The sequence below is a fragment of the Myiozetetes cayanensis genome, unplaced genomic scaffold, assembly GCF_022539395.1.
Source record: "Myiozetetes cayanensis isolate MyiCay16 unplaced genomic scaffold, myiCay2020 scf16, whole genome shotgun sequence".
Lineage (NCBI taxonomy): Eukaryota > Metazoa > Chordata > Aves > Passeriformes > Tyrannidae > Myiozetetes > Myiozetetes cayanensis.
The window spans coordinates 8,437,954-8,456,483 of NW_026087270.1; the positions used below are offsets into that span (position 1 = coordinate 8,437,954).

Consider the following 18,530-nt stretch of genomic DNA (forward strand, 5'->3'; position numbering starts at 1 on the left):
CATACAATAGGAGGGAACCATAAACCTTTATTATGACATTAATAAACCCTATAGTTTCTGTCAAACCTTAAGAAACCAGAAAATCGCCACTAAACATCAATTCAAATGTGATGCTGCTTTAAGAAAAATCTTTACAGTTCTATACTGAACTCAAATCAAATGACAAACTCATTTCTGAGTTGTTTTGGTTTCTTTTGCTGTGGGGAAGAAGAAAAGAGGATGATGTTTTCAGAGATCAGTAGCAGGAGAGCAGTGCCTTCACACAGCCCCCTGCACCCCTCTGTTTGATCTGAGCTCGCAGGCTGGGCAGAGTCCTGCATCCTCCTCGCTGCCTTGGGGCCTGGGTCCAGCGCCAGGCCGGGGTCCCTCTGCCAGGACTATTTTCACAGGATCTTAGCAAAACTCACCCCGTATTCCTTCCACGGAGGACACTTTCTCTTTTGATGTCCAGACACACAATTGTTGGGGCTCTCCCGACGGCACGGGCCCATCACGTGCAGGGGAGAGGATGTTTGGAGACAGTTCCTTGCACGCTGCCTGGGGTACGGCAAATGAAGTGCTGGATGAGCCTTGTTCCTACACAGCAGTAAAGGCTCCACGAAACGAACGAACGCCGTCTAAGTGGGAGAAGAAACTCATGGAGCGTTTATTTTGAGTAACTGCATTCATAACTTGGCACCAAGTGCTCCGTGGGATGACAAGTTTAAAACACTTCGGATCTTTCTAGAAGAAACCTTCCCAGTGGACAGGCGCGGGCGACTCCATCTCCTGCTAAATTTAACACCTCGGGAGAGGCAGAGTAAATAACTCCCTCCCAGCTCCGCACAAACAGCCCAGCGGAGGGGGGTGTGCGTGCGTGTCTGTGTGTTAAAAACCGCCCGCGGCTTTTCCCGCGGCCGCTGAGCCGTTCGCGCTCGGGGGGAATATTTCAGTGCCCCCGCCCCGGTGCAGATCAAGGGCGGCCCGGCCCGGCCCGACCCGTCTCGGCGGGGGCTGCGCGGTGCGGGACCGGGACCGGACCCGGCGGGGCGGGGGCTCCGCGCCGCTCCGCGCGGCGGCGAGTCCGGTCCGCGGCGGCGAGTCCGCGTTTTGCGGGCGGCCGCTGTATTTCCCGGGCCGTCCATGGCTCGGTGCTGTTGGCTCTCTCTCCGTCTGATCGGCGCAGGCTGCGCGGGGCTCCCTACGGGATCAGAGCGCTCCCCCGCCGGGACTCCACTCCTCACATCCTCCTGCTGGGACTCAGCTACATTTCCAGCCAAGCCTGGCTTTATTATGTGTGTCTGCACTGCAGCCCCAGCAGCAAGATCAGGAGGAGGAAAAGGAGCCAGGACAAAGAAAAGAGAGGGAGGCTGGCGAGAGCTAAAGAAAATAAAAACCCAGGGCAGCAGCGGCAGCAGCGGCAGCAATGAAGGCAGGAGCGGTGCCACCTTCCAGCGAATAACCCATGGAGGCAGCTAGCGGCCCCGGCATCGATGCAAAGAAGCACTTACCTTGTTCCGCGAAGTGCGTGCGTGCAGGGGAAGGCGGCGGCGAGCGCGGCCGGCCGCGGGGAGCCCACCCGCCCGCCCGCCCAGCTCCAGCTCCGCGCCGCGCACGGCCCGCGCCGCGCCGGGGACACGGGGCGGCCGCCCCTCGGCCCCCGCCGACAGCATAAAAAAGGACTCGTCGCCCTCCCCGGCCAGCGGCGGGGGCGAGGAAGGGAGAGGCAGCCGGGGGCGAGCGGGCAGAGAGGGAGGGAGGGGGCCGAGCGCGGCCGAGGGAGGATTTAGGAAAATCGCAACAAGGTCGCACCCCCGGAGCGCCCCGGATTGCCGGGGCCGGAGCTCCTCGTGGGTTTAGACACTCAGTTCTCGCCGCGCGCCCTCCCCCACCCCAAAGCCAGGGACCCCGCGCAGGGCTCTGCTGCTTTTTTTTCCCCCCTTTTTTTTCTTTCTTTTTTTATTATTATTCCGAAAGTGCGAGCCGGACTGAGCCGCAGGGCGCCTGCAAACTTTAAAGAGAACAAAAAGGCGGGTGGGGGCGCGGGCCGGGCTCGCTTTGCATCGCTAGAATTTGCACATCCAAGTGGGGAGGGGGGAAGGAAGGAAGGAAAAAACCCCAAACAAACAAACAAAAAACAACAAGAAAAAAAATTGCAACTGTTGCGCCTGTGATTTTTTTTAATTTTTTTATTTCCCCGGGGGAAGGTGCCCGAGGGGTTGGAAAGAGGAGTTGAACTTGCCGCATTGCAACAGGCGAAAGAAGTGAGAAAATCAAATAATCGATCCCGCTGCTGCCGCTTCGCCTCGCAAAGTTTGGAGGTGGTGGTGGCGGGGGGAGGGAGAGAGAAAGCAGGGAGAGGAAGGGAAGGCAGGAACGGGAGGAACACGAGGAGGAGGAGGACGAGCCCCGGCGCCCGGACATGTCCAGGAGGAAGCAAGCCAAGCCCCGCTCGGTGAAAGGTAAGGCATCCTCCGCCGGCCCCCGCCGCCGCCGCCCGGCCCCGGGCAGCCGCCTCCGCCGCCGCGACGCGGCCAATCAGGGCCGGGGCCCGGCTTGGCGGGGATTGCGAATCCCCCCCAGGTACGGGCCGGTGGCGGCGGAGACCCCCCCGCAACCCACGGCGTCTCCCCACGCGGAGCATCCGCCCTCCCGCCGCTCGTTCCGGGGCTGTGCGGGTACCGCGGTGTCGGCCGAGAGTCGCCGGCGACACGTGTCGCGATAATTGATGAAAGAAGCCGGTGGCATCGTTGAGGCGGGGAGGGAGGAAAGTTTTCGCGGGGATGCTCGGGTGCGGTGGCTCATCAGCGGGCCGGGGAAGGGAGGAATAAGCACGCTCGTGTTTTAGCCGGTTAGCCTGAAATTAATGTTCCTTTATGATTGGGAATAGTAGCGCCGTCTGTTTGCTCCCGCTGTCCAATGCGCGTAAGGGTGGTGAAAGAAGGGGAGAATTAAACCCGATTTGATAGATAGGGGCTGAGAACTTGCTTGGGCTTGAAGAAACAATAGCCAAATTTAGTAACGGCTATATTAATAAAGGTTAGACATTAAAGTACCCGTGTTCTTCCCCATGCACATTGAAGGGGTGTTTAAAACCTCCTGTTTACCTCTATAAGAAAACAGCTGCTGGCGAAACGTGAAAGGAGGGCCAGGACCAGCCCCGCGCCGTACTGCACGCCTTGCCAGCTTTTTGACTTTCAAGTGAATGGGTGCGAGAGGGAAGGCGTGATTCCCGAAGCCTTTCGCTCCCAGCCACGAGGAGGTTAGCTGATGTTGGGGAAGGTTTTATTGTCCTCTGCACAAAGCAGAAGTCGCAAACTCAGTGGTCCGGAGGCTTTGTTGAAGAAGCACAAAAGGATCAGAACTTCGGGTGCCCAGAAGATGAAACAAAAAGTCCAAAGCGCATGTAATTAAATAACTTGTGGGTGGACAAAATTAGCGTGCAGTTAATCGACCAGCTAAAGAACGAATTGAAACCCCATCCAGGGCCATTTTATACTATTTGTGAAATATCCATTCTTTAACAGATCACTGCAATGTAAGTCGTACGTGCTTCAAATGTTTATCAAGTTTTCATAAAGTCGGTCCTTCATCTTTTTATAAACCCCTTAATCATTTTTCCACCAACCAAGGGAACCTTTTAGCATTGTGCTGTGGGGCAGGTTTGCAGCGTGGCATTGTGATCCTCAGCAATCCAGGACAATCTGCTAAAGGAGCTACTTCAGTAATTGGTAGATGAGCGTTACAGTCTGTGGGCAGAAGAAAGGGCAGAGCTAGAGCTATTTCTAGGAGATGCTCTGAAATACCTTGTTTGAAACTAAAAGAATCACAGTTTGAGAACAGTGGAGCAGGCCTCAGGTCAAGACTTCCCTTGGATGAGGGGATCACATTTAGTGGCCAGGCCTCTGGAGTTTAAAATATTTTCCAGTGCTAAAGTGTCACATTTAACATTCAGGAAATAGTTGTATGCCAGTGCAAACGGTGTTTGCTCTAGAAGCTCAGTTAGTAAACCCTAACATCTCATGAGATATAATGTTAGATATTTACCATTTATTAGTCATTTCTTTTCTACCTCATTACTTTTTAGGCAGCAATATCTTTCACAAGTGGTTGGCACTTTAAATTGAAATTTTGACCCTAATTCTGACACAGAAGTGATCACTGTTTACAAGAGCATTTTTATTGAATTGAAGCAGGTAGGTTACTGGCAAGTCATAGCTGAGAAACATTATCCCTGTAATGTAGAAATATCTAGAAGGTCTTTGAAACAGTGAGCTGGGTAAAGCCCAGTTTTTAAAGATTCTAAATATTTCTGTAGTCTCTAGGCACACAAAAAAATGTATTTTCACCTTCAGCATAAAGTGGCTGTAAATTACAGGTTTTAGCATGAGCTGCCTAACAGGGAGTCTAAGGAATGAGCTGAATCTGGATGAAATTCTGGATAATAGGAGGCAGCTCATATGTGCATGTAGGATAAAGAAATTCTTCCTTTCTTTCTATTCATCCATATCTTCTGCTTTTAAAAAGTCCGTTGTATACATTTTGTGGTCTAGGGAGCTGCCAGCCCAGTAGATTGCCACAGTACACGTTTCCATGGAAATAATTGAGATGTAATAAATAAAGGCACTCTGAGGTCACAGGTTTCCCAATTCAACTGAGAAGAAAACAAGCATAAATTATGTGGATGTATGTGTAGCATTTAGGACTTAAAATAATTTACCGTTTTTCTCTTTTCCATGTATTTATTTCACTTTGTATAGCAGCTTTGCTATTTATTAATCACTACTGAGATTTGTGTATCCTTTTTCATTCAGAAAGATTATGCACTAAAATAGGATCAGTCTGTGCCTGTGATGAAAGGGATTATTCTGCATGCAAGAGGCAAGTTGCCTGCACATTAAGTGGGAGCGATGCTGACTTTAATGAAGTGGCTGACTTTGACAGAAGTATCGAACATTGACAACTCTTAGATGCGTGTTATTGAAAATGAAGTGATGGCAAACCCAAACTGGATGTCAGCACAGCTGAAGGTCAGGTGGCCCCTGTGCTGTATTATCAGGTCTCACGTTCAGCCTGGCAGAAACTTGCAGTAATTCCTGCAGCTGTAACTCCAGCAGTAGCCCTGGGCTTCCCCCTGACATGGGATTTATGATTTGCAATACAATACACTGATTTGGTTTGGCCATTAGTTTGTGCAGACCTGAAGATATTAACCTCAAAGCTGGTGGTTGGGGACAAAGTTCTACTTGGCTTAAAGGAAGGTGGTTTCAGATCAATGAGGACGGAGTAAAAGCACGAGGGGTTGAGTCTTTATTGGTTTACAAAATAAACACTGTGGAGACAGTGTGGTGGTAGCAATGATGGAGTAAAACACTGGCCTCTTCTGAAGCTTTGCTTTACTTCACATCACAGACAAAGCCCACGAAAAATTTTCCTCAGTACAGACTCTTTCCCTGCTGCCAGTAACCTCAGCTGCTGAGAGCTTTTCTAATTCTCTGTGAGGAAGAGTTGTACCTTACTCAGTGTTGTTAAAACCACGTGGTCCTGAACAGCAGAACCATTACACAGTTGTGAATGTCAAAGCACAGCGTCTGTCTCCCAGTACAAGTGATGGGGACTGGTATCAATACCAGTGTCCTTATAAGTTTGTTCACGCTGGCTGCTGTAGGGAGCAGGGGGCCAAGCCACTGGGGGGCTGAGGAAGGCAAGTCTTCTTCCTTCCCCTTGGTCAGACTGTGGATTCTCATACTACACTTGGAGGTGGTTCTGTGAGGTGCAGTGCTGGGAATGGCAACCCTTAGGTTTCCAGTCCCATGTAATTGTAATTGAAGAATTACTGGACTGCCATTCCTGGGGACTGGGCTCCCATTGGCACAAGGTTTTAAACATCAGATGCTCTTTGGCTGCTGAATTTGACAGTTCTGCAAATTGCTGTCAGCTTGCAGGGGTATTTTGTGCATAAACGTGCTAGTTGGTAATGAAACTGTTTTGCAAAAGAATGCACTAATTAACTCTAGATTTGTTATCCTACTTGAAGTTGCAGAATTGCTGTCATATTTTTTTGCTTTCTGTTGGCAAAAAATGCTGATAGAAACTTTTGATTCACACCCTACCTGCCTCATTTGTGTCAGTCAAGAAGAGAAAAGGGGGGTTGCTCATTACTTCGTTATCTGCAAAGTAAATAAAAATACTTCAACCATTTGCTGAGTTCCAATTAGTTGATTGCTATGAATGATCTTCTTTAAAGGAATGCTGTTTTACCTATCTGCTCATACAAAGGTTTGATTTTGAATGTCTTGTGAAAAGGATTCTCTTTGTCTTGATTGATGTCAAGAATAAAAGCGTGATGGTAATATCCCTTTGAAAGCTATTGTATTGTCAGCTCTGGCTGACAGCAGGAGGCCCTCCTAGTGCTATAGATTAGCGCTGTGAAAACACTGACATTTTCTTTGTTATATTGCTGTTGTTCTGCTTGCAAAGTCAATTATACAATGTCGGAGCTCAGTTACAGAGTTGACTGTGGAAGTAACAATGTCTTTCATACTTGTCTTAAAGATATAATTTTCCTTTTTTCCCAGTTGATAGAGAAGAACCTGAAGGTACTGGAACAGTACATTCTACAAATTAAATTTTGACAAGTATAATCATAATTGCCAAATACAAGAGACTTGTGCGATTATCCCTTAATTTTACAGTTCATTCAAGTTTCGGTGGAATTTTATTGATACAGTAAAAGCAGCAGCTAAAATTGATAAAACTCATATCAAATAAGATTACGCTCTTGATTGTTCTTTATCAAGTGTAGCTTTTGGGGGATTAGGAATAATTGGAGATGTTGGTGTTTCATTGTGGGGCTGGTGCCCTGAGAGCGTTTGAATCCATGCAGTACACCGAGCACTGCCTTCAGGGATTAGCCTGCAGTTTTTAATTTTTGCCTGTGTATTTTGCTACAAGCCTAGCAGCATTCTCCCCTGAACTCCACAAGTCCCATTTTCCTTCCTTTCTCTCCCTCTGGTATGCTTTCCTGTATGGGATCTGGGTGGTATTTAACTGGTTTTACTGATTGAAACTCCTGCCTGTGTGCAAACACCTTTTAATTGCGGCCTGTTCCCATTGGTCTCAGTGAATATAACGAATAAACGTGGTCAAAAATTGAAAAGAGTGGGAAAGGTAATGCAAAAGATTTAAATATGAATGGGAAGAATAAAGAAATATCGTATTTTTAATTATGCGACATCCAAAGCCATTGAAGAAGAACAACTATAATGTAACAGTAGTGGCTCTTGAAGGATACCCTTTTTTTCTTCAAAAATATTTGTGTACAATCAGTGCAAGTTAAAGAACATCATTCACTGCTGAATTGCTTCAGATGACACGTGCAAAAAAAAAAAAATCAGAGACCTCTTGTAGGACGTTAATTGTAGGATTTCTAAATTACTATTATAAACTAATAGAGTAACAAAAGATTCTACAGTTACCAGTAATTTGTCAGGATTTATTTTGTTTTTCTTCAATAATTGAAAATTAATGTCTTGAAGTGAAAGCAGATGTTCATGCCATCCTCTGAATTGGATATAAAAATGATGTTTTGTAGATGCGTTAAGCTTGTGTAAATACAGATTGTCTTATCATAGATGGAGCTTTGGCTTGGTTTTATCTATTGTTTGGTGCCAAATTAACTTCTGGGTTAAACCTGGGTAAGTCGTTTCAGCTTGGTTAAATTAACTAAATCAAGTGCTTGGGGTTGTACCCAGTGATCAATTATTATAGAAAGCGTTTTAAAAACCCTTCCTCACCTGCTGACTCTGTGAATGACAAGACCTTCTCATACTTGTAGAATTAATATTTACTTCTATTTCAATAAATGCACTCGTAATTGTTTACTCAGCTCTTTTTATTGAACTGGTTAATTTTATCTTGATTCCCAGTTCCAATTTGTGAAATCAGTTTTAGATGATTACAAGGTTTGAAAAATGCAAACCACATTTTTTTGGAAAAAGAAATTATTTTTTGGTCTCATGCGTCGTATGTATTATAATATTCTTTTACACAAAAGATTATTAATTACCCACAATAATTGAACTGTCTTACAAAAATGCCTACATCAGGCCCTCATCACTCCATCAGTATTCTCCGTAAATGCCTCTGAAAAAGGATGGCTATTATGTTCCCTTGTACGCTGGTAAATGTGCCGGAGTAATGAAATACTACTAATATAAAACCTATTACAGACTCCTGCTAAATCTTGACTGACAAATAGTGGTGGAGGGAAGGGCCTGGCTCCGGGGGGTGCATTGGTGGACTCAGACTTGAGGGAGCTGGAGCCAAGTGAGGACCAGCTCTGAGCTGACTGTAGCGTGTGCATTTATTCAACATACTTTTAGAGCCCAGGAGTAGATTCCTGTGCATTTTCTTTCCTGATGTCCAGTAGTGAATGCAGAGAAGCTAGTTCCTTGTTCTCTTGGACAAATAAGGTGATGTGAGTTTTAAGTACTACATCTTCTTGACAACACCTAGAGTATATATATGTGCAGCAGTGAGTTATGGTGGCTTATCAGAGTTGCATTATTCTGGGGAGAAGGACATGCAGAGACTAAATGGTCTCTTGTGACATTTCCAGCTACAGGAGGCTCGAGCTTCGACCTCTTGCAAGGGTTTGTTTTCTAAAATGCAAACAAAGGGACCTGATGGAGTTGGAAACTGGGTGATGCCGTTTGGAACGGGCTCACAAATCTCGTTGTGGCACAGTGAATTGGTGTATGGCATTAGCTTTCCACGGTACAACTTACCTCGGATAGCACTGCAATACCCATCTGAATCTAGCGATAAGTAGCTTCATTATATTGTTTGCATTTGCTTAAAAAGAAAACCTTTCCCCTTCTAGCCACAGATTAGGCAATAGAAAGACCAATTTGCAGAGCTTGTAAATGCCACTTGTTAATCATATGCAGTACAATTATTAATTTTTTTTCCTCTCCCCCCTCGGATGTATTAAGTCAACTTTTTAGCTTTTTTATGTAATTGAAATTTGCCCTTTTGTTACCTGGGCATGAATTATTTTTGAAATGTTGTCATTACCCGCCCTGCTGTGAGGTTTATCTCTTCTGTTCATCCTAATTAAATAAAACATACTGTTGTTCGCTGGTCTCTTGTTGAAGTGAATTACCTGCCTGAAGGCGCGAGCTGGTGTCGGGCTCGCTTGTTGTTGCAGCAGCAGCCGTTGACTAACACATTTACTTTTAGATTTTCATTTCAAAGGGCTCAGTTTGTGCAGTGTGACAGGTGAATGGTGAATGCTTTACAGGACTTTCAAGAGCTGAACAAACAGTAAAGAACTTATTGCTACCGCAGCGGAGTGGCAAGTACAAATGTAAGGCAGCCTTTGTGGCAGAGTAGTGTTTCCTTTGCTGGATAAAGGCCACTCAGGAGACCTGAAGGGCTCGCTTGGGTATGCTGGGGGTGAAATAATCTCAGTCGTGATCTCATTTAAACCCACCCTACCTGCTTGTTCTCCAGGGCAATTTCTAGTGGGGTTGATCTCGTCTCTCTTTGTAGCATCACCCGCAGCCGTGTTCTCCTTGAGTCTGGCACTGATAACGAAGGCTGCTTCAGAAGTGTAACAGTTGGAGTTTCTTTACGCAGAAGTTATTTCTAGTTCATATTGGAGAATGTAAACAATGCATTCAGGTTTTAAAGTGAAGCAGAGGGAAGGGTCCCTGTTTGTAGAGAAACAGTTTGTTAAAGTCTCTGATAGCACTGCAGAAAATGTCTTGCTCACTAGTGAAATCCTGTTATGAGTAAAAGTACAAGAGTTAACAAGTCGCTGTGCTCCAGTCTCTGTTGGCTCTGTTAGGCTCTGGAGGTTTGGTCAAATGTGGCCTAATTCTGCTTTCCAAATATTAAAAAAAATTACACAGAGGGCAAAAAGACAAGTTCTTAATATGCATATCCTGGGAAAATCCTAAACCAGTATTTTTACCCCCTCCAGTCCCAAGGCTAATCAAAATTCCTTTGTTTCCACATCTACCATTAAAATATATGCCTCCCTTGGTTGCCTGCTGACTGTACAAGTTTAACCACTCAATCGATTGGACTCACAAAAGCTGTTACTGGGTTTACACAGTATTTGCCTACAGGTAATTTAGAGTTGGGGTGAGGGTCCAGGCAACCTCCAACAGGACTGGTACTTAAATTTGCAGCTCTGCTTATTTCTTGATGATCCTCACCTGAACCTCATGGAGATTTTTCTGGGTTACCACTGAGGCAGATTAGCCAAGCCCCACCTGGTGATTGCTGGAACTTGCTTCACATGGTGGGCAATGAAGATACCGTTAATAAAGGTAGATTCACCTTGCCCCTTGAAAAGAGGGTGTTTGGTGCAATGCAGAGATGAAGTTGGTTACAGGGTGAGCATCCAGGACCCATTTTCGCTGTCTTTAGAGTGAGTACAATTTTTCCCCTTGATAGTAGTTGGAGCTGGGTTGTATGTTACAGTTAAAGTCTAAATTCTCTAAATCTGCTGGAGAACTAATGCTGTTAATTGAGATTCCTGTTGATGTTGGAGGAGTGTGAGTAGCCCTAGGCTTGTAGCAGCTGCAGGGTGAAGCCTAGGTATTGTTTTTGTGGTAGTGTTTCTGATTGGTCTTGGTGAGGATTGGATTTTATTCTCACTTCTTGCACTGCAATTGAAAGAGCAAAAGAAGCAAAGAGATTTGGTGGGAATGGTCATTTGGCATCTAATGCTGTAGAGAGCATCTCCTCCTTTTTCTATTGGTTCTCTGCTGCTGGGGAATTTCTAGGAGAGCACTGGAAAGGTTCAAGGTGCAGAAGATGCAGTAGGGCTGTGGGAGCTCCTCAATGGCACTGCAGGAAACCCAAGAGACCTGGGTTGTGTTTAACATCTGTTAATGTAAGCAGGTACAGATTTACATGAGATAAATTGTCTGTGATTCTGCATCCTTTCAATCTCCTGTCCCTGAAACTGGAAAACTAAAAGGAAACAGAGAAAACACATGGTGTAAGGATCAACTTCATACTTTGGGAAGCAGAAATTTTAAACAGAGAGAGAAATAAAATAGGGAAACTGGGAAATATGTTGCTGGCATTTGAGTATGGAGGGTGCCTGATGATATGATGCCAAGTTTTGGCATGGAAGTTGACTTACCTTATTATTTTTAACTTTAAAGACTAAGAGAAGGAGCTATCTGAAAAATGACTCCAGCTCCATGGAAAAGGACATGATTAAGCATAAGCAGAAAAGAAAACACTACATATGCAAACCACTTAAACAGAATAGTTTTTCTACTCTTACTAGACAGTGACAGGGCTTTTTCTGTCTGAAGGAGTGCATTTGTTGTGGTTTATAGTTGTTTTGTTTAACATAGAGAAATTTGAGAACAGGTGTGGTTGCAGTCATTAATTTTTGAAGTTTCAACTATTTTATGATCATGGCAGCACCTAAACTTGGCTTGTTAGGACTCCTAATTGTTCAGGGTTTTGGAGGGAAAAGGAGGTCACAGTGGTAACTGGAAAAAGTAAGCTTTCAACACTTATGTGAATGCACACAAATACATATAGTATATGCCATATGTGCATGTGTAAATGAAAGAGAAGGCCTAGAGGAATAGGTAATGTCTTTTGTTGGGCCAACTAACGTGGTTGCAAAGCGCAAGGGAGTTTTTCTGATGCACAAGCCTGCCTGCTGCTCTGGAAAAAGCAGCAGTGTTCTGGCTGTTTTGCTTGATAGGTAAATGTAGCTTTGTTTTAATTTACTTATTCAAGCTCTTACTAAGATTTCTGTTGCTTCATTAGATTACTCACAAGTTAAGATATACTGAATTACATAGTAATGCCAAGCTTGTATATTATTTATTGTTGAATTCTGTGGATGCATTTCAGTCGGGTAATTTGCTCGTGGCCTCCTTTATTTCTAGGAAAATGGCATGCCTTGCCCTTCATAATTTCTTTGCTTCTACTGACCAGACTGTTCCCCCAGAGGGCATGTGGGATGTGGCAGAGTATTGAAAAATACTGGGATGGAGAAGTAGAGGAGGACTGTGTGTGAATTGCATGTTATTTATGTTTATGCTAGATTTATATGGCAAAAATGGTGTTTCTGGCAGTGATACTTTGTGGGGAACGTAGTAGGTAACTCCGGGTGACAAAGTTGTAGCCTTGAAAAGATTCTTTTTAAACATAAAGAAGTACTTTTGTCTAATTCTGAGCATACTTGAGGAGTATGATACAATATATTATGAACCATTTTATAATGAAACTGAGTGCTTGTCTTAATATCTTGTACTGAGTCTTGCCTGGTGCTTTTGTGAGTCCACTGATCTGATCCCCTTAATTTCAAGGGTGTTTTCTTTCATAATTTCTTTCCTGCTTGATAACAGATAAGTGAGATTTGTTTTAGAACTCCCATTTGGTTTATTTTGTTTACTATTTTTGTCTTTAAACAAATGCTTAACAGAGAGCTTCTGTTTTCATTCTCTTCAATATAAGTGAATTCATTAATAAGCCTGAACTTCAAGGTGGGGGTCTGGAAAAAAAAAAAAAAAAAAAACAAAACACCAATCAAAACACCCCTGAGAGATGCTTGGCAGAGAGAGCCGTGGTGTGCCTGGTCTGCGGCGCTCTGAGGGGTGCTGTGGAGCAGGAGCTGCTGGGCCCTGCCTGCAGAGCTGCCAGGCTGCACAGCCGGGTGTCCCTGTGTCCCTGGCTGCGGCGGGAGCTGCTGCTCTGAGCCCTGGGGGGACAACCCCCCCTGCCATCGGCAGGATGGTGCTGCTTCCCTGGTGGGAATGTGGGTGTCCTGCAGGCAGATCTCCCACGAGTGGGGGTTTGCTGGCTACTCTGACATGATTCTCCCAAAGACCGAGTGCACGTTTTCATAAAGAGGTGTCTGAGCTATGATTTTTTTTTTTCCTTCTTGCCAGTGGGTCTGTATTCGAAATGTGGCTCCAAAGAAAATACATAGAAAAATGAGCTTTTAATTTGTCACCTGCTGCTGTACCACCCTGTCCTCCTTGAGATGCCAAGTTGTAAATGAGGTTTTTGTATCCCCACACACGGCCATCCAAGAAATGTTCTGTGCATCGTAGCAGTCAGTGGCACAGCTGAAGACATCAGACTGGTGGCTTAAAACCTGCTGTTGTCTGATTGGTGTGAGCAAAGCCAACGTTGTGCAAAACCTGAGCAAACAAAAAGGCAGGTAGAGAAATTGTTGTCATCAGTGGCTTGGGAGGTCCTGGCTACCTCCAGAGTTGGGGCTGCCCAAACCTTTCTGTCCCGCAATGTTGAGGAAAAAAAACAAACACAAAACTGTTTCTTTGTGCTATCTCTGAGTACTGTTGGAAAACTCCCTTTAAATGAATCTTTAAAAAATTCAATATTAGTTCTGCAGATTTTATTTTGGAAAGTAGTGTCTTGTCTGGTTGCACGTCCTCCTGTGTCTACCACATGCGTGCTTGCCTGAGCACCGAGGACAGCAGTTGTGCTGGGTGTCAAATGCTTCCCTCCCAGCAAACCTCAAACCACCTAATAAAGACTTATCTTGAGATAGACTCCAAGAACTTGATTTTTAATTTATGGACATATGATGATGGTTTGAAGGAAAAATAGCCCAACTGCAGGACTGGCAAGGGAAACTGTCTGTTTCCAGTGCCCCTGTACTCAGGAGAGCAGCTGACCAGTTGCAGTGGCCCTGGCCAGGCAGAGGCAGATGCCCTTTGGTAGGGTATTGGAGTGCTTGTATTGATTAGGGAGCTGAAAATTTAATAGTAATAGGAAATAAACTTGTCTGACGTGATGGTGTCATATAGCATAACTCACCTTGTGGCACTGTCTGCCTTCTCTTTTCTTACTCATCTCTGTAGTCTATGAAAATGTCAGTGGAGCCCCTCCAGCAGCTTTCTTCCCTTCCCACAGCATTTTTCCTACCATGCAGTTTGGGAGCTTGAGAGTGTTTTTCTTTGAGGGAATACTTGCAGGTAGATCTCCTCCCCAAGTTGAAGCCTCTTTACTGGTTTCTTCCTCCTCCGAATCTTTGCTGGTTTTGTTCCTTGCAGTTACAGAGAGCTTAACCACAACCCTGGTTGTGCCTGCAGGGAAGGAAGCAGGCAGGGGAGGATGGAGCAGGACATGGCCTGGCTGCAGGGTGGTGAGCTTGGAGTCAAGCTTCAGCCGCTGCTCAGCTCATGGTGGGACCTGTTGAGGCAGTGGCAGGGAGGAGATGTGTTGGAATCTCCCTCTGTCTTGGGAAGCTGAAGGTTGTTTGTGTTCTTATTAGAGAGAATTTATTTGCTCGTCTGTCTTTCTTATTGTCTACTGCTGGCTTGACTCAATTTTCTTTTATTGGCACATCCCAACAGGTTTGTTTTCTTCTGAACATTTTCTTAATTTGATATCGCCATGTTGGAAAAACGCATTCCACTCCCTGGCTTAAATGCAGTCCCCAAATTGGAGTGTGTTAAACCCACTGCTCTGGAAGAGAGCATAGAGATGAATTCTGGTTGGTTCGAGGCTGCCATTACCTTACGCTCACAGGGAAACTGTTCTTGCTTCCTGGCTGCCTGGCATAGTTCCTCACCATGAGGTGGGGGCTGATCTGATGGGGTTAGCTCCCCCTCTGTTTCTGGCTCCTTGTCCTGCTCCCTACCTAGCAAAGGACGTTTGGGAGCTGATTTTACCCACTAGCCCATCAGAGAAGTAACCCTGTAGCTCTCTGGTGGCCAGGTACAGGTCTGGTGTGTGTTGGTGCAAGGCAGGGCAGTCCTTCATGGCAGTGTCTGAGTGTCACTGGTTTGGGTCAAACCTTTCTGAAAAGAACCTCAGCTGGGGACGCTGGACTGTGGCCCCTGATGTGGAAAATGGTTGTGCACCTGTATGTGCAGTGGGCTGATGGGCAGGTCACTAACCCCCTGAAGATGTGGCCAAGAAATGACGGCTGTTGAAGCAAATGCTCAGATCTGTAGTGAAGCACAGGATACAAAACCACACGAGCACAGCCTGAAGAAGTTCACGAAGTGATGAAGCACAGACTCAAGTTGTACAACTGCTTACTGCTCTCTGCTATTCTCAGGAGAATTGTGTCGCTGTGGAGTGCTCCATGCTGTCCCACTGCAGTGGCTGGATGCTGTTCCTTGTCCCTCTCTGGATGGGACTCCCAGCCAAGCAGGGAGCTGTGCTTTGAAAGCAATGCAAAGCAGAGAGGAAGAGGGAGGGAGCTTGTCCTGTGAGGAAGAGGGGAGACACCCAGAGCTTGGAGTTTGGTTGGCATCTTCCACCAGCACAGGAGTGGTGAAAGTTGTGGCAGCAGCCCTGTGTGAGGCAGCATTGCTGGAGAACAATTTTCTCCTCTATTTTAACTTAGTAGAAATAATGCCACTAAGAAATTAGGTTACGTATCTCAAGGGAAAGGGAGATTTGTTATTCTGCTTTTAGCTTACACCATAGGCTGTGTCACCGTGGGGCCCGCTCCACCAAGTGGGTGCTCCTGCTAATCCTGGCACTTAAATGCCAGCTGGTCCTTTGGCAGAGGCTGGTCTGTCTCCTGTGCTTGGATGACAGGAGATATGATGGTAAATCCCAGCTCTTTTGGCTACTTTATACTGTCTGTTTTCTTATGGGCAAATTTTGGCTGTGGTTGACTCACATAGCACCGTGTGCCACGCCGTCCTGCCTGGGCTGGCTCATGATCCTGGGCTTGTAATGTCGCAGTGACTTTGCAAAGGACAAAGCCTGTGCTGCCCAAATCACCCAGTGTCCTTGGGCCCACCCAGCTGGTGGCCAGCCTGGCCTTTAGTGTTGCAGTGATGCCTTGTGCTTGTTTGTGTTCGTAGATTATTTCTGAAGTGGCAAATTTTGATGGCTTTCCTTGCTAGGAAGGGATTTTTTTTTTTTTCCTCCCCCTTGTTTGCTTATTTTTAGGCACATGAAGTAAAAGAATTGGCTGTTTGCCAGGAAGAAAAACCAACAAACAAAACCCCCAAAGCAACCACAACATTGTACCTTTCCTTGCTTTTAAAAAACATTTCCTTGTAAGTGTAACTAATGATGTGGGTTTTTAGTAGAAGCTTGTGATTCAATGTTAAACCAACAGCACATCAAAGAATAAAATAGGCAGGTTTCTTGTGTGTTCCTATTTATTATTACTCTTGTTCAGATTTGGGAAAACATTGTGGTGTGAAAATATGAAGACAAGTTGTTTTGTATGAAGGAATACAGGAGAGTGAGATCTTTTAACTCTGCATGCTTGTGCAGTAACATTGGTTGGGCTGCAGTTTGGGCTCACAAACAATCTTATTTATAACATTTAAAGCCTTTTTTTTTTTTTTAAAGTATTTCTGTCTCTCTCTTTCTTTTTCAATACCTAACATATATTGTCTGTTCTGCTGTTAACTCCCCGATGCAGAATTCCTAAGTTTGGGCTAATAGAAAATTTGGAGGATTCTTCATTATCTGAACCTCTTGAGAAATACCAAATATGTTCCAGTAATTGTGGTGTAGTACAACAGGGAGTCACACTGGCAGTTTGTTGGAAAGGGTTTTTCCTGTAGTTATGAAAACCATACAACTATTAAAATCCCCAAAACTGGAACCGTTGGGATTACTCATATACTTACAGTTAAGCGCATGCCTAAAGGTAGATATATTCAGCTTGCCATTTTTGACTGGCATTTGATTCCTAGCTGGAGAATATGAGAAAAAACCCAAACCATTCCTCGATCTCTTCAGTCGTGTGCAGCGTTTTCGTTCTGTGCTTACACGCCGCAGCACGCTGGGCTGTGGTTCCCCACAGAAGCACCTGGGTTTGCTATAGAGCAAATTATTGATAATAAAGAATGAAAAGTTTTCAAAATAGTATGGTACTCCAGGCTGTTAGAAGAGACTCAGATTTCTCCCCTCCTGCCTTCTCTTCTGCCTCTGCCATGGCTCCTGGAATAATAATCATGTGTCGCTTAATTTTTTTCCTCTCCCCCCTCTCTCTCAATATTTTCTGTCTTGGTTGTATGCAAAGAGGATATAACATTTGTCCCTTGTAGACTATAGTGAACTTATTAAATACTGGGAGATGCTGGATAGGTAAAAGCAAAATGTAACACCAGTATTATAGTTCAGATCGTAATATTTGGGTTTGCTTTGTGGTTGTTTCATTCTCTCCTATTATAGAAGATATTTTTCCTCTTAATTCTGTTCTCTAAAACGGAAAGTGATGCTTGCTTTCTAGCTGCAGTATTGGGACTTTTTTCCTTGATGGGCAATCTATAACTGAGAAGGTGCTGGTTGCCCTGCCCTTCTGTTCACGGGGCAGCAATAGTACCAGCTCGCTGTATTTCTTAGTTTCTCTCATGAAAACTTTCTTGGATGAAATATTTCATATCTTGTATATGACTTTCTCTTGGAAAGCACTGGCATGTGCCTGTAAGTGTACTGATATATCATCCTACGGAGTTCATTAGCAGATCTATTCTTATTAAACAAAATGCCTTTTACGTCTATGAAACTGCCTAAACAATTTGCTTTGAGGCAAAACCTGGAAATACGAAGGTTGTGGAGTGTAACTAATGAAAAAAATGGTTTTTGTTGCGCTTCTTTAAAGGAGATTCATTTGCACAAGTATCAATATGTGGGGGAATTTAATTTTAAAAACAGCCCCAGCCACTTTGTAGAAAAATATAATGCAGTACATAAACTCATTTTAGACACTACTTATTCTACTGTGTCCCATTAGTTGATGTTTACACAGCGCTTTGAAAATGTAAAGCGCTATATAAGTGCTTATTATTACTACATTATTATTATTCTCCCTCTTGAAAAAAGACCCTCTAGGGAGAGGGAGACTTGCTTTGCATTTCTTCTGTAGTGCAGATCCCACAAGAAATATACCCGCTTGTTTTGGTTTGTACATTCTTCCCTGCCCACTTCCATGCTTTTGGAAAAAAAGTACTGTGTTTTAGAGATTACAGAGCTTTTATTTAGTTTATGCTGGGTAGCTACAGCAATGAGAACATTATTTGAAGGCATATAAAAATCTTAAAATAGCTTTTTATTCCACTCTGTGCAATAAAATGAATCACTGCCCTGGTCGCAGCCCCTGTAGTTCATGGGTGCAGGGACCCCTTGCCCAGCCTGGGCACTGAGGGAGAAGCAGGGGTGGGTGATGATGCCCTTTGCTGGGGTCCTCTTGGATGTTCCCTCTACCAGTGTGGGCCCAAGGACAAAACTGCTGAGTGAAGGGAGTGTAGGGACAGTGCCAACAAAGCCTGAGAAGAATTTCCTTCCTATAGAGAGGAAGCTCTACAAGTTTTTCTGCAGTATCAGAACTATTGTTTTCCCTTGTAAAGAAAAAACTGTCTTCTCCTCTACACTCCTTTAACAGCAGCCGGGATCGCAACAGGAGAAGAAGATTTCAGTTTAAGTTATTTTAACCCTCTGTATTCCTTGAATCCCTCTAATGAGAATGGCTTTTATTGGGTGATATTAACCATTTGCATCCTGAAATTTGAGAGCAGTTCCATACTGTGGTGGAGACTGTAATCATGGCTGAT

The 18,530-nt window shown here is 44.8% G+C and overlaps 1 protein-coding gene across 3 annotated transcripts in view; it reads left to right on the forward strand.

Annotated features, from left to right (window-relative positions):
• The first annotated feature begins 1,200 nt into the window (after positions 1 to 1,200).
• Positions 1,201 to 18,530, forward strand: part of ZNF423 (zinc finger protein 423) — a 228,729-nt gene continuing 211,399 nt past the window's right edge. Inside the window, exon 1 of one of the 3 annotated variants that reach the window (XR_007628425.1) lies at positions 1,201 to 2,441. Coding sequence is in view for 2 of the 3 variants with exons in the window: in XM_050311213.1 (XP_050167170.1) it covers positions 2,402 to 2,441 (40 nt within the window). In the remaining variant the exon portion in view is untranslated. The remainder of the gene's footprint in view (positions 2,442 to 18,530) is intronic. The other 2 variants (XM_050311213.1, XM_050311214.1) reach the window with 2 other exon arrangements.